At 45.7% G+C, this 16462-nt stretch overlaps 1 protein-coding gene across 1 annotated transcript in view; it reads right to left on the bottom strand.

Annotated features, from left to right (window-relative positions):
• Positions 1-16462, bottom strand: part of CAPN1 (calpain 1) — a 60541-nt gene that overhangs the window by 6876 nt on the left and 37203 nt on the right. Inside the window, exons 17-21 of the mRNA XM_070766617.1 lie at positions 14957-15021; positions 14759-14827; positions 11809-11887; positions 10626-10742; positions 5550-5608 (exon numbers count right to left, since the gene is read on the bottom strand). Coding sequence (XP_070622718.1) covers positions 5550-5608; positions 10626-10742; positions 11809-11887; positions 14759-14827; positions 14957-15021 — 389 coding nt within the window. The remainder of the gene's footprint in view (positions 1-5549; positions 5609-10625; positions 10743-11808; positions 11888-14758; positions 14828-14956; positions 15022-16462) is intronic.

Consider the following 16462-nt stretch of genomic DNA (forward strand, 5'->3'; position numbering starts at 1 on the left):
GGTGCTACCAGCAGTACTTCGGCTCGTTCCTGTATGATTTTGTGTAGCACTCTCTGAAGTATGCGGGTAGGAGGGAATGCATACAGGAGCCCCACTGGCCAGGGGAGACGTAGTGCATCCACCCCTTCTGAACCCGGAGATGGGAACCGGGAAAAGAAGCGGGGTAGCTGCGCGTTGTGGCACGTAGCAAACAGGTCTATGATCGGTGTGCTGAACTGAGCGGTTAGTGCCCGGAACACTCCTGGATCCAGCTTCCACTCCCCCGGATCCAAAGTCCTGCGACTCAGCCAATCCGCCGTCACATTCTCCTGGCCTGAGATGTGCTCGGCTGCGAGAGAGGCCAGGTGAGTCTCTGCCCACTTGAACAGAGTGTTGGCCTCCTGCATCAGGCGCCTGGATCTCGTCCCGCCCTGGTGGTTGATGTAAGAGCGAGCGGAAACGTTGTCTGTTAGAACCAGGACATGGCTGCCCTGCACCAGATGAGAAAAACTCAGCAGAGCGAGAGACACTGCCCTCAATTCCAAGAAATTGATGTTGATGGTTTCCAACTCCCGAGGAGTCCACAAGCCCTGGGCTACATTGGATGACAGGTGAGCACCCCATCCGAACAGGCTGGCGTCCGTCGTGAGGGTGATAAAGTCCTGTCCGTGAAAGGGTGACCCCCTTTGAATAGCGGTTGAGGTCCACCAACGGATGGATCTCCTGACCGCTGCAGGGAGAATCACCTGCATCCTGGTATGGCTGGTCTTTCTCCTTTGATAGGGTAGGAGAAACCATTGGAGGTCTCGAATGTGTAACCTGGCCCAGGGAACCACATCTATGCAAGAAACCAACGTGCCCAGGATTTTGGAGAGAAAGGCCAGGGAAGGTTTTGGTTGAGAAGACAGGTCCTGTAGTAGAGTCCGGATATTGGCCTGTCTGTCCTCCGATAGGAAAACTTGGCACAAGTCTGTATCGATGATGGTGCCCAGGTGAGCTAACCTGGTTGAAGGAATTAGCTGACTCTTTTCCAGGTTTATGGTAAACCCGAAAGTCCTTAGGGTCGACAGGGTCAGTTGGAGATCCCGCTGTGCCCGGTCCCGGGACTTTGACAGGATCAGGACGTCGTCGAGGTATGCCATGAGTCGCACTGACCTGTGTCACAAGGTGGCCGTGAGGACGTCCAGAAGTTTGGTGAACGTCCTCGGCGCTGACGACAGTCCAAATGGCATCGCTCGATATTGGTAATGAGATCCGTTGATGGAAAACCGGAGGAATTGTCTGTGCTCCTGTGCTACCGGTACATGGAGGTAGGCCTCCTTGAGATCGATGGAGGAGAGGAGGTCTCCCGGTCGAATGGATTGCAGTATAGACCTGAGGGAGTGCATTTTGAATTTTTGATAACGCACATACAGATTCAACCGTTTGAGATTTAAAATCAAACGGACCCCGCCCGAAGATTTGGGGACTAGGAAAACGATGGAATAGAAACCTGTTCCCCTCAGGTGAAAGGGAACCTCCTCTATCGCTTCTATCTCCAGGAGGTGCTCTATTTCCCGGTGCAACAGCGCCCTCTTCTGGGGGTCTGTCACTTGAGGACAAGCAATGAAGCGGTGTGGGGGTACCCGGAGAAAATTGATCCGCAACCCCTGTGTTGCTGTGGCCACGGCCCAGGAGTCGAGGGATGCAGCCCTCCAAGCGTTGGCAAAGTGGAGGAGCTTGCCCCCCAGAGGGTAAGGGTCTGAGGAGTCATTTTCCACGCTTGGAACCCTTAAAGTTGGAACCTCTGTATGGTCGGCGTCCCTGCTGGTAGGGTCTGCCGCGGTCCGCGAAGTACGGTCTATCCTGACGGAAGCCTCCCTGGTTGAAAGAGCCCTGAGAGAAATTCCTCGAACCCTGAGAGACGGTTGAGGAGGGCTCTGCACGAAAGTTCTGCCTTCTATAGAAAGGGGTGAACCGTCGTTCTGCTCTCCTGTTGGATCTTGGGAGCACCTTCTTTTTATCTTTGTCCTTGATAAGGACCTTCTCAAGGGAATCGCCGAACAACTGTTCCCCTTGGAATTTGGCAGAAGCTAGGCGCCATTTTGATTTTACGTCCGCCTGCCAGCTTCGCAGCCAAATTAATCTCCGGGAGGACAAAGAGGATGCCAGCGCACGGGATGCAAATTTTGCCGCATCCATGGTAGCGTCCGCGGAGAACTCCGTTGCTGCCAGCAGTTTATTTAAATCTTGGCGGAACCTGCCATCCTCCTGACTTGCACGTGCTTGCATGTCCTGTATCCACAGGATGGTTGCCCTATTAAAAAATGAGGCAGCCGAGGCGGCTCGCAAGGCCCAGGCTGCCATTTGGTGAGTCTTCATGACTACCGTCTCGGCTCTTTTGTCCTCCGCCTTCAAACCCTCCGAAACCTCCGAAGGGACCAAGGCGTTGGACACCAAACTTGCCACAGGAGTGTCTATGGTTGGAGGTGTTAAAAGCGATTCCATCTCCTGATCGAAGGTGTAGTATTTCCTATCAATCAAAGAGGGGCCTTGTGCTGCTGCTGGCGCTTCCCAAGGCCTTTTTATATTGTCAAGGAAAATATCAGAGGAGGGAATGGTTTCTGGTTCTTTTTTTGGCACTGAAAGTAGGACCCCTTTTGAGGCCTGTGCAGTGTTTTCTGTAGGTAACTTCCCCTCTCCTGCTCCCTCAAAGACCAACTTGGCCTTATTTAACATGATTCGAAAGAGAGAGGGCTTGAAGAGGCCTACAAGGCTCGGTGGTTCAGGTGGTTGCTCATCTCCCGACAAACCCTCGCCTTCTTCACTATCCTCCTCTCTGGGATAGAGATCCTCCTTCATGGAGCCTTGGAAAGAGGCTGGAGCAGGAGGTGCCCACACATTCCTATGCTTCGGTGGAATGGGAATCCCAGGGGCCTGTTGTTGTGCCCCAACTGTAATCCCTTGGGCATAAACACTGCTTATTAGATTTTGGAGATCCTGAGGCATGCTTTGCCACGTATCAAACGAGCTCCTCAGACCCACAGCAGACGGTGTAAAGGTGGCTGTGGGCTGGTTGTATTGAGCACCCGTGCTGCTGGCCATGGGCAAGGTATATTGGGGTCCAGTGGACAATAGGGGGCGTTCAGGCGACCAATCACGTTCTGTTGCCGAGCCTACAACCCCAGCAATGCCTGGCAAGGGGGAGGCCGGGGGGGGCGTGGGCCCCCGAAGATAATTTGGTTGGGCCTGTGGCGCTGGTGGCTGTTTCTGGGCCATCTCTAGTTGCCTCTCCAGAGCCCGTATCCTCTTCTCGGCTTCCTTAAGGGAGGCGGCCTGAGAAGATTTAGCCTTGGCCTTTTCGGAGGAAGGCTTGTCCTTGGGGGTAGTGGGCCTGATGGAAATGGCCCCTTCCTCCCTCAGATGGGCCGAATTATCGGTCATAATGAATCACTCACGGTTAGACAATGGTAATAATGCCGATCGCAACGCAGCTAACAAAGCAATGAGGCTGTGACCTCAATGCGGCTGCGTGTTGCTGGGTAAACGGGGGGGGGGCGGGTTGTCTCGGAGCGTTCCTCGCTCCTCTCACCCCTCTTGATTGACAGCTACCGGCCAAACAAAAATGGCCGCCGCGCCGTTGCCATGGCAACCGGCGGGAAACTCAAGAGCCGCTCCCGCCGTTTTACCCGAAGGCTGCTTTCTGCGGTTATGCAGGGCCCCAATAACCAACTCTTCCTTCCATGGGGCTTGCTCTGCGTTTAAAGCGCAGCCTTCCTTTTGGTCGCCGGATCTTCGGCTGAGGTATTATTCGCCGGGCGGGGCAGGCCCTTTCCGGCGGCAACCGTCTCCTATCCCCAGGCGCGACCTCGGAGGCCGGGAGCCTGGTCGCCCTATTAGTTTAATGCCCCCCCCCCACGGCTGCGCTCCGGTCCTCGTGAGCGCTAATGCCATGGAACCAAAAAGGGGGGGGGGGGCAGGGCGCCACAGTCAAACGGACAGAGCCCTCGGAGGGCCTGATCCGTTGCTGTAAAGGAGAAGCCAATCCATACACGAAAAAACCTGCAAACAAGTAAAGGAATAAAGAAAAGCATTAGTACTCAGAAAAAAACAAACACACAGTATTTATTCATATATAACTACTAATACTTATGAGGAGAAACTCAAAAAATGTCCCATTACTGCGACTGAGTTTTGATGACTGGTAGGCTAGGGGGCGGTACCTGCATAATGTTTAAATTAAAACTCAGTCCCTCCAATGAGACTGGAGAATTACCCACGTTGGACTCTCCTTGCAAGTGCATTGGAGAACTATGTCACCTTAAGCACGACCTAAGCATAGTCCATATATACATATATACACATAGTAAAATACATGATGAAGGTTATAGAGGAGATACTCATAGTAAAATATATTTAAGAGATAATAGAAAAGAAGATATAATAATAGAACATATCAATGAAAGAATAGAAGAGATATAGGAATGGAAGAAAGGTATAGGAGATATAGGAGAGCAATAGGACAGGGGACAGAAGGCACTGTAGTGCACTTGTACTCGCCCCATCTTTGCCGATGATGTCAACTACACTGCTCAAAAAAAATAAAATAAAGGGAGCACTTAAACAACACAACATAACTCCAAGTAAATCAAACTTCTTTGAATTCACACTGTCCACTTAAGAAGCAACACTGATTGACAATCAATTTCACATTCAACATTGTACAGAACAAAGTATTCAATGAGAATATTTCAGTCATTCAGATCCAGGATGTGTTTATTTGAGTGTTCCCTCTGTTTTGTTTTTTTTGAGCAGTACAGTGTTCCCTCGATTTTCGCGGGTTCGAACTTCGCGAATAGCCTATACCACGGTTTTTCAAAAAATATTAATTAAAAAACACTTTGCGGCTTTCCCCCCCTATACCACGGTTTTCCCCACCCAATGACGTCATATGTCATCGCCAAACTAATAATTTTTGCAAATAAATAACAAAAAAAATAATTATTGTTAATAAATAATTATGTTTATAAATATCAGGATCACTAAGTGTCTTATTCAATGGTGAGTACCAGTAATAATGGTGAGTAAATGATTGTTAAGGGAATGGGAAATGGTAATTTAGGGGTTTAAAGTGTTAAGGGAAGGCTTGTGATACTGTCCATAGCCAAAAATGGTGTATTTACTTCTGCATCTCTACTTCGCGGAAATTCGACTTTCGTGGGCGGTCTCGGAACGCATCCCCCGTGGAAATCGAGGGAACACTGTATATTTAACAAAACAGAAACTTTGGCCCAAAAGGCTCATCAAAGAGGTTAAAACTACCCAAAAGGGATTAGGAGTGGAAAGACACAGCACAAGAGGAAAAGGGCTGGGTGGGGCAGAGGAAAACGAATGATAAAAAAAGGACAAAGAGGAAAAGTTTGCTGCACACTGTCGAATCTATTCTCCAGTGCCACTCAACAGAGTTATTTGCTTCTGTGAGTGTTTCCTAGACAGCATGCTTTAAGATTAAATGGATTTCAACTCCCAGAATTCCCCAACCAGCAGGAAAAAGTGCAGCCTAACCCTTCTGGATGCCCCGATTTCGTTACCTTAATCAAGTCGAACGTCACGATCCCGTCTTTATCTGTATCCAGAGCTTGGAAAAACCCTAGAAAGGAGATAGAGAGGTAAGGATTAATCAAGCAATACATTCATAAGTCATTAAAAGACAACATCATAGGGGTGTAAGGGGCCTTGAAGGTCTTCTAATCCAGCCCTTGTAATTAATAGACTCAAACTCAACCCTGATAAGATGGACTGGCTGTGGGTTCTGCCTCCCAAGGACAATCCCATCTGTCCGTCCATCACCCTGGGGGGGGGGGAATTATTGACCCCCTCGGAGAGGGTCCGCAACTTGGGCGTCCTCCTCGATCCACAGCTCACATTAGAGAACCATATTTCAGCTGTGGCGAGGGGGGCGTTTGCCCAGGTTCGCCTGGTGCACCAGTTGCGGCCCTATCTGGACCGGGACTCACTGCTCACAGTCACTCATGCCCTCATCACCTCGAGGCTCGACTACTGTAATGCTCTACATGGGGCTACCTTTGAAAAGTGTTCGGAAACTTCAGATCGTGCAGACTGCAGCTGCAAGAGCAATCATGGGCTTCCCAAGGCATGCCCATGTTACACCAACACTCCGCAGTCTGCACTGGTTGCCGAACAATTTCCGGTCACAATTCAAAGTGTTGGTTATGACCTATAAAGCCCTTCATGGCATCGGACCAGAATATTTCCGAGACCGCCTTCTGCTGCACGAATCCCAGCGACCGATTAGGTCCCACAGAGTGGGCCTTCTCTGGGTCCCGTCAACTAAACAATGTCGGTTGGCGGGCCCCAGAGGAAGAGCCTTCTCTGTGGCGGCCCCGACTCTCTGGAACCAGCTCCCCCCAGAGATTAGAACTGCCACTACTCTCCTTGCCTTTCGTAAGCTTCTTATAACCCACCTTTGTCGTCAGGCATGGGGGAACTGAGACATCTCCCCCGGGCATATACAATTTATGTATGGTATGTTTGTATGTATGTTTGCTTAGTAATGGGTTTTTTAAAAAATATTTTAAATTATAATTATTAGATTTGTCATGAACTGTTTTATTGTGTTGTGAGCCGCCCCGAGTCTACGGAGAGGGGCGGCATACAAATCTAATGAATAAATAAATAATAATAGAACAGAAAACCTGGTGGCTACTGAGAATACGAGAGATCCTTGATTTACAATGGTACATTTTGTGACTCACAAGAACCTCACACTGGGCCCATAACCAATGTTAAGGAGTGTGCAGAGTTATCTCGGAGTGGTACACTGAGGAAACGTAGAGGTGTAGCAGATATCCAGCTAATAGCCCAGAGATACAAGTAATAATTCAGTAATATACTGCTCAAAAAATTAAAGGGCACACTCAAATAACACATCCTAGATCTGAATGAATGAAATATTTTCATTGAGTATTTCATTTGCACAACTAATTCCATTTGCACAACAGGGTGTGAAATTGACTGTCAATCAGTGTCGCTTCCTAAGTGGACAGTTTGATTTCACAGAAGTTTGATTTACTTGGAGTTATATTCTGTTGTTTAAGTGTTCCCTTTATTTTTTGAGCAGTGTACAATCCAGGTGCATTAATTTTTTGATTGTATTGTATTTATATTGTTTATTGTAAGCCGCCTTGAGTCCTTTGGGATTGGGCGCCATAGAAGTTGAATTAAATACATAAAATTATATACAACATTGTTTATTTTGGTGAATATCTTAGTCAAGGACAGTCCTAGTCATAGACAGTTAAATCAGTCAGTACATATACAATACATATATAAGCCTTACTTGTTCAGCTTACATAAACCAGCATTTAAACACAGTTCTTACTACAGCAGTCAGAGAAATAATAGAAATAGCAGAGAGAGGGAGAATCATGCTTCTGGCTCCCTCTTGTGGCAAATTGTAATACTAGCTCCTAAAGCCATAGTGTTCTAATACAGGGATCCCCAACCGCCGGTCCGCGGACCGGCACCGGGCCGTTGGGGGTTTTCAGCCGGTCCGCGGCGCCAGGGCCCCCTCGGCCTTTCCGCACCACCAGCGGCGCTCCCCCCACCAGCCAGACAAGCCCCGCGCCCGCCGGAACCGGCTCCTCGCTCTCCCCCCCGCCGCCCACCGCGTTTGCAGGAGGTGGGGAGGGTCGGGCGGCCCGCCAAGGCCAGGAGGGACGCCGCTGCCCCCCCCTTCCCTCTCTCCGCCCGCCGCTGCGCCTCCGCCTCAGCGGAGGTCTTCAATGTCGGGGGCGCACGGGCGGTTGCACGCGCTCCCTATCTCCCTGCTAGCCCACTCGGAGTATTCAAAATAAGAAAAGCCTTTGCCGGCGAAGGCTTTTCTTATTTTGAATATTCCGAGTGGGCTAGCAGGGAGATAGGGAGCGCGTGCAACCGCCTGTGCGCCCCCGACATTGAATATCACCTTCGCCGGCCCCACCTCTCCTGCAAACCCCCTTGCTGAGAGCCCGGGGCGAAAGTGCTCTCGCAAAGGTGAGGCGGGCAGGGCGTGCGCGCGTCACCACTGGAAGAACGGAGAACGAGAGTGAGTGAGAGCAACAGACAGCAAGATAGAGAGAAAGTGAGAAAGAGAGAGTGAGAGAAAGGGGGGGAGAAAGAGATAGCAAGAGAGAGAACAAGAGAGAGAAAGAGCGTGAGAAAGAAAACAAGAAAGAGTGAGAGAGAGAAAGCAAAAGAGACAGAAAGAAAACAAGAGAGAGAAAGTGAGAAGAAGAGAGAGAAAGAGGGGGAGAGAGAGAGAAAGAGAGGGAGAGGGAGAAAGAGAGAGGGAGAGGGGGGAGAGATAGCAAGAGAGGGAGAGAGAGAAAGAGAGAGGGAAAGGGGAGAGAGGGGGGAGAGAAAGAGAGAGGGAGAGAGAGAGGAGATAAAGGAAGAGGAGAGAGAGAAAGGAAGAGAAAGAAAGAAAGAAAGAGGGATAGAAAGAGAGAGAGAGTGAGAGATGCTCAGTGAGCCTTTCTTTGAAGTTGCCTTTCTTTCTTTCTTTCTCTTTCTTGCTTTCTTTCTTGCTCTTTTTCTTTCTCTCTTTTACCTTCCCTTCCTCTATTTCTTCTTTTCTTTCTCCTTCCTACCTTCTTCCCTTACTCTCCCCTTTCATAAGTTTCCTTGCTTCCTTCCTCTGTTCCTGTCCCTTCCCCCCTTCCTTCTTTCTTTCTTTCCTTCCTTCCTTTCCTCCCTCCATTTCTTGCTTTCCTTTTCCTTCCTCCCTTCTTTCCTCCCTCATTCCCTTCTTTCACTCCTTCCTCTCTTACTCTCCCCTTTCACACCTTTCCTTGCTTCCTTTGCACCCTTCTTCTGTTCCTGTCCCTTCCCTCTTTCCTTCCTTCCTTCCCACCCTCCGTCCATTCATTCACCCATTCCTCTCTTGATCGCCCCTTTTACGGCGCCGCTGACAGCTAGCTTCCCCCCCCCCCCCCCGGGCCATGGCTTAAAGCCGGTCCCTGGTGCAAAAAAGGTTGGGGACCTCTGTTCTAATACATGTGAGCATACATTGTTGGTTTAGAAACATAGAAACAGAAGTCTGATGGCAGGGTTGATATTCCTGGAGGGGTCTGTAATATGGTAAATGATTTAGCGTTACTAGATAAATGGTCAAAGCAATGGAAACTGCAGTTTAATGTTTCCAAATGTAAAATAATGCACTTGGGGAAAAGGAATCCTAAATCTGAGTATTGCATTGGCAGTTCTGTGTTAGCAAAAACTTCAGAAGAGAAGGATTTAGGGGTAGTGATTTCTGACAGTCTCAAAATGGGTGAACAGTGTGGTCGGGCGGTAGGAAAGGCAAGTAGGATGCTTGGCTGCATAGCTAGGGGTATAACAAGCAGGAAGAGGGAGATTGTGATCCCCTTATATAGAGCGCTGGTGAGACCACATTTGGAGTACTGTGTTCAGTTCTGGAGACCTCACCTACAAAAAGATATTGACAAAATTGAACGGGTCCAAAGATGGGCTACAAGAATGGTGGAAGGTCTTAAGTATAAAACGTATCAGGAAAGACTGAATGAACTCAATCTGTATAGTCTGGAGGACAGAAGGAAAAGGGGGGACATGATCGAAACATTTAAATATGTTAAAGGGTTAAATAGGGTTCAGGAGGGAAGTGTTTTTAACAGGAAAGTGAACACAAGAACAAGGGGACACAATCTGAAGTTAGTTGGGGGAAAGATCAAAGGCAACATGAGAAAATATTATTTTACTGAAAGAGTAGTAGATCCTTGGAACAAACTTCCAGCAGACGTGGTTGGGAAATCCACAGTAACTGAATTTAAACATGCCTGGGATAAACATATATCCATCCTAAGATAAAATACAGGAAATAGTAAAAGGGCAGACTAGATGGACCAAGAGGTCTTTTTCTGCCGTCAGTCTTCTATGTTTCTATGTTTCTATGAAAAAGACCTCATGGTCCATCTAGTCTGCCCTTATACTATTTTCTGTATTTTATCTTAGGATGGATATATATTTATCCCAGGCATGTTTAAATTCAGTTCCTGTGGATTTATCTACCACGTCTGCTGGAAGTTTGTTCCAAGGATCTACTACTCTTTCAGTCAAATAATATTTTCTCATGTTGCTTTTGATCTTTCCCCCAACTAACTTCAGATTGTGTCCCCTTGTTCTTGTGTTCACTTTCCTATTAAAAACACTTCCCTCCTGGACCTTATTTAACCCTTTAATATATTTAAATGTTCGATCATGTCCCCCCCCTTTTCCTTCTGTCCTCCAGACTATACAGATTGAGTCCATGAAGTCTTTCCTGATACGTTTTATGCTTAAGACCTTCCACCATTCTTGTAGCCCGTCTTTGGACCCGTTCAATTTTGTCAATCTCTTTTGTAGGTGAGGTTTGTGTTATATATTGCCAAACCTAACTAGTTATGTACTTAGTACTAACAGCAGGCACTGAGAAAAGTGACTTATCATTTTTCACACTTAAATTAACGTCTCACTTAGGACCAGAAATGTTGGGGCTCGCTTGTGGTCGTAAAACGAGGACTCCCTGGGCAGTAAGCTGGCTTAGTTTGGGATCATCTGATTATTCAGCCGTGCCCCTCCCTCCCCAAACACCCAGGAGGGGAAGGACTCACGGAACATGGTTTCCATCCGCACCAAACAGCAGACAAAGTTGTCGAAATCTAGGGCCAGGTCGGGCTCCGCGTAGCGAGTGATGATCAACTCGTAGAGTCTCTTGTTGAGTTTGAAACCTGCCGGGAGGGCGAAAAAAGCGAGGTCAAATTTTCCATTTAGGGGAAGACTAAAATTAACACATGTTCAGAGTGCAAAGGGTGGTATGTTTTCAGCTGGACACCAGCAGGATGCAGAAGTTCAGGCAGCATTTTCACAACTTTAAGAGGAGCCTCCTGCCGCACAAATCCCAGCGACCGGTTAGGTCCCACAGAGTCGGCCTTCTTCGGTCCCGTCGACTCAACAATGCCGTCTGGCGGGACCCAGGGGAAGAGACTTCTCTGTGGGGGCCCCGACCCTCTGGAACCAGCTCCCCCCTGAGATTAGGATTGCCCCCACCCTCCTGCCTTTCGTAAACTCCTTAAGACCCATCTCTGCCGTCTCCCCCTTGCCCATGTTGTTTTTGCCATTTGATTGATTGACCGTGTGCCTGTTTTTTATATATATTGGACTGTTTTATGAATTTATGAATTTTTAAATTGTAATTAGATTGGTGGGCATTGGATTTGTTATTATGTACTGTTTTTTATTATTGTTGTGAGCCGCCCTGAGTTTGCGGGAGAGGGGCGGCATATAAATCCAATAAATCTAATCTAATCTATTTCCAGCAGGCTGGCTGGGGGATTCTGGAGTTGAAGTCCACCCCTCTTAAAGCATACTGACTGGAGGATTCTGGGAGTTGAAGTCTACTATCTTAAAGCATGATTGCTGGGGGATTCTGGGAGTTGAAGTCCACCATCTTGAAGCATGCCAACTGGAGGATTCTGGGAGTTGAAGTCCACCCATCTTACAGCATACAGATTGGGGGAAGTTTGGGAATTGAAGTCTACCCATTTCATAGCATGCTGGCTGGGGATTCTGGGAGTTGAAGCCCTCTCATCTTAAAGATGCTGAAGTGGAGAATCACAGGATTAATAGGAGGAGATTGGGTGAACCTGCGACCAAACACCCATTCCCAATACACCAACACCAAAACTGGCAGGGCTTTAATTATTACTGGAGTTTATTTTTAAGCCCTCCTTGAGGACTAGTCTGCTGGACAGGCAGCCGAGAAATGGAAAGGAAGCCAAAACGGTCCCACGTCACCTGCAGATTCCAGAGCCATTCGCATCTCGTAGGAACTCATGCTTCCCGACTTGTCCAGATCAAACTTCCGGAAGACGGCCTGAAAAGATTTTAAAGGAAGGCAAATGAGAGAGAAAGGGGGGAATTCTCCAGGAATTCAACAGCAATCATAGCAGCGTATTACAGAGAAAAATAAATAAACATATACAGAAAATCGATCTAACCTCAAATCTACACCAGCTCCATAGCTTCAATCATGGCTCTCTTCTTCCCTACCTTCCAAGTCAACATGTCTGAAACATTATAGGGTTTACTCCCTGAGCAGGGGTGGTGGTGGAGTAGAAGACCTCCAAGGTCCCCTTTCTGTTGTGGTTAGCTCTGGCCAGCTCCTGCCCCAAGGACTGTGGATGTGGGGGAGACATCCACATGCTGCAGGCCTGTTTTGCCCCCGGTGGAATCTGATGATGAAGGCTCCTCTGACCAAGAAGACATGAGTGACAGGGAGGAGGAGAGTGGGGCAGACAGCTCAGATGGAGATCAATTATCTAGCTCCTCCTTGGATTCAGAACAAGAGTTAATGATACAGCCACGCATGGGGAGAGCGATGCATAGGCAGCAACAACTGAGAGATTATTATCAAAGAAAATGAGGCCACCTGTGGTTGGGTGGGGCTGTGGTCATTAGTGAGGCTGCTATAAAGAGCAGCCTGTGGGTTTGGCCATTGTGGAGGGTTATCTGATCGTTGTGCTTCGTGACTGCTTTACTGACTTTGACCTTTTGTGTGCTGATTTTTCCCCGCTTTGAAACTAAACCAGAGCAAAGTTTGTTTCACTTTGTGAAAGAAGAAGGACTGTGAATTGCCTCACAGCTGCAAGCTAAGTATCACAGAACTGATCAGGGACTTGTACAAATTACCAGTTTGTTTGGAGACGAGTGCTCTTTGCTATACCAAAAGAGGGCTTCGGTTAAGTGAATTTTCATTATAAAGAACATTGTTTTGAATTTTCAAACGTGTGTGTGTCTGAAATTTGTACCTGTGAATTTTGGGGAGGATTCTACCAGAGAGCCCGACAGAACCCCTTCCAACTCTGTTGTTCCTACTCCATATTTACTTAACAGCTCTGTCTGACTTGGGAACTGAAAAATTGTTTTACACCCTTACGGCCATTGCACCATCCTTATGGTGAAAATTGGCTTGGCAACTGTTTTACTCCCTTAGCAGCTGCGGTGATTCACTTAGCAACTGGGTCAAGAGAGGTTGTAAAGTAGAGCAAAACTCGCCTCACAACTGTCCTTGCTTAGTACCATAAATCTGGGGCTCAATTGTGGTCCTTTTTTTAAAAAAATGAAAGTTTTATACAGTGCTCAAAAAAATAAAGGGAACACTCAAAGATCGCATCCTAGATCTGAATGAATGAAATATTCTCACTGAATACTTTGTTCTGTACAAAGTTGAATGTGCTGACAACATGGGAAATTGACTGTCAATCAATGTTGCTTCCTAAGTGGACAGTTTGATTTCACAGAAGTTTGATTTACTTGGAGTTGTATTGCATTGTTTAAGTGTTTCCTTTATTATTATTTTTTTGAGCTTATTTTTTTGAGCAGTATATTTTTATTACCATACAGACATTTTCATATATTCATCATTTCATTTTCATGTTATTCTTTTACAAGATCTTTACAAATATATTTGTAATATATATTTCTGCCACACAAATCCCAGCATCCAGTTAGGTCCCACGGAGTTGGCTTTCTCTGGGTCCCGTCGACTAAACAATGTCGTCTGGCGGGACCCAGGGGAAGAGCCTTCTCTGTGGCGGCCCCGACCCTCTGGAACCAACTCCCCCCAGAGATTAGAATTGCCCCCACCCTCCTTGCCTTTTGCAAACTCCTTAAAACCCACTTCTGTCGTCAGGCATGGGGGAATTGAGACATCTCCCCAGGCCTCTATAGTTTATGCATGGTATGTTTGTGCGTATGTTTTGCTTTTTAAATAAGGGGGTTTTTTTTAGAGTTTTTAAATACAGTATTAGATTTGTTATACATTGTTTTTATCATTGCTGTAAGCCACCCCGAGTCTATGGAGAGGGGCAGCATACAAATCTCATGAATAATAATAATAATAATAATAATAATATTCTGAGGTCACTTAGATAAATCTAATTAACTCACAGGTTTATCACATGACAAATATATTAGTAAAACTGATACATAAACTCTTACGCATCATTGCCTTTAAAATCCATGATGAACATTTCTTATGTTGTTGTTGTTGTTATTATTATTATTAATTAAATTTGTATGCCGCCCCTCTCCGTAGACACGGGGCGGCTCACAACAATAGTAGCAAAACAATATGTAATACAAATCTAATAATTAAACTAAAAACCCATAATTTAAAAACATGCACACAACATAAACAATATAGGACTGGGGAAGTTATTTCAGTTTCCCCATGCCTGACGGCAGAGGTGGGTTTTTAAGGAGTTTACAAAAGGCATAAAAATATACAGTGTTTCCTCGATTTTCGCGGGGGATGCATTCCGAGACCGCCGCGAAAGTTGAATTTCCGCGAAGTAGAGATGCGGAAGTGAATACACTATTTTTGGCTATGAAGCCTTCCCTTAACACTTTAAACCCCTAAATTGCAATTTCCCATTCCCTTAGCAACCATTTAGATTATTACTCACCATGTTTCTTTGTTAAAGTTTATTTAAAAAAATATTAATTAAAAGTGGATGAAAGTTTGGTGATGACATATGACGTCATCGGGCAGAAAAACCGTGGTATGGGGGGGGGGAAAACCGCAAAGTATTTTTTAATTAATATCTTTGAAAAACCATGGTATAGACTTTTCGTGAAGTTCGAACCCGCGAAAATCGAGGGAACACTGTACTCCACTATCACGTACTGTAGTAGCAGTTTGAGTAACCAGTTTGTTAAATCAGCGGAGTGGACGGGAACATACCAGATAGTCTTTAATCTTAGTCCAAAGGACATTAAACTCCACCAGGCCGAGTTTTCCATTCCCGTCTTTCTGATAGAGGAAGGGGTCAGTTAAGGAAACACACTTGAGATAATTCCCTCCTCCTTTCCCAACTGTTCACTTACGAACCCTGAAATAACGAAGGGGCCTGCCCTTCTCACGCGGTGAAAAATAGGATACGTCCATAAGGTTCACCATACTTCGGCAGGACTCCAAGCTGAATCCTTTTGTGCGCAGGTCTTTGTCTACAATTTACAACGAAGGAAGAAAAGAAGATGATTTTATCCTTCCACATCTCTATCTCTATCATAAATATAAAGATCTATATCTATAACTGTCTTCAATGGGGATTTTAACACTCTGACTACGTTAGTAGAGGACTAATGAAAGCTTAGTTAATTTTAGTAGTTTTTTAATAAATTTTAAACATTCCGGAGATCGCAATGGCTCTATCTATCTATCTATCTATCTATCTATCTATCTATCTATCTATCTATCTATCATCTATCTATCTATCATCTATCTATCTATGTAATCTATCTATCTATCTATCTATCTATCTATCTATCTATCTATCATCTATCTATCTTTCTATCCATCCATCCTATTTTCATCTGTCTGTCTGTCTGTCTATCCATCCATCCTATTTTCATCTGTCTGTCTGTCTGTCTGTCTGTCTGTCTGTCTGTCTGTCTGTCTATCTATCTATCTATCTATCTATCTATCTATCTATCATCTATCTATCTTCTATCTATCCATTCATCCAATTTTAATCTATCTATCTATCTATCTATCTATCTATCTATCTATCTATCTATTCATCCATCCATCCATCCATCCATCCTATTTTCATCTGTCTTTCTGTCTGTCTGTCTGTCTGTCTGTCTATCTATCTATCTACTATCTATCCATTCATCCAATTTTAATCTATCTATCTATCTATTATCTATCTATCTATCATTCATCCATCATTCTATTTTCGTCTATCGATCTATCTATCTATCTATCTATCTATCTATCTATCTATCTATCTATCTATCTATCCTATTTTCATCTGTCTGTCTGTCTGTCTGTCTACCTACCTACCTAATCTACCTACCTACCTACCTACCTATCTATCTGGATAGTCCTTACTTACAACAGTTTGTTTAGTGATCAATCAAAGTTACAATAGAACTGGAAAAAGGTGGATTGGAATCATTTTATATACTTATGACTCCCTCAGCATTTTATCAGAGAATAGCAGTTAGAGAATTGTGAGTATTTTGTATATTGACTACTGGAGAGCTACAGTGTAAATAGTTAGTATATGTTTGCTACTAAAGAGGTAAATATCTGCCTAAGAAACTCTGCAGTACTTGTCTTCAATTTTCTTCAAAAAGGCTTCTGATATCCTGGTCTGAGGCAAGCTGGTTAGCTGCTGTGGCTATCTGGGTGGGCTAGCTTCTGCAAAACATTACTCCAACAGGTTCCACTGTGGTCGTAAAGTCAAGAACTACCTGTATATAGGTCAACCCAATATTCCTGCCGCCTATTTTACCCCCAACAACCCTGTGAGGTGGGTTTGGGCTGGGAGCAGCCTTCGCTACTTCCCCAAAGGTACAGGATTTGCAGCAAAACAGATATATTTTTCTGTTTTTATTAATGGTTCCAACAGATGCTCTAATTAACTCATGAGCCTCGAGC

The sequence above is a fragment of the Erythrolamprus reginae genome, chromosome 13 (assembly GCF_031021105.1).
Source record: "Erythrolamprus reginae isolate rEryReg1 chromosome 13, rEryReg1.hap1, whole genome shotgun sequence".
NCBI classification, from domain to species: Eukaryota; Metazoa; Chordata; class Lepidosauria; order Squamata; family Dipsadidae; genus Erythrolamprus; species Erythrolamprus reginae.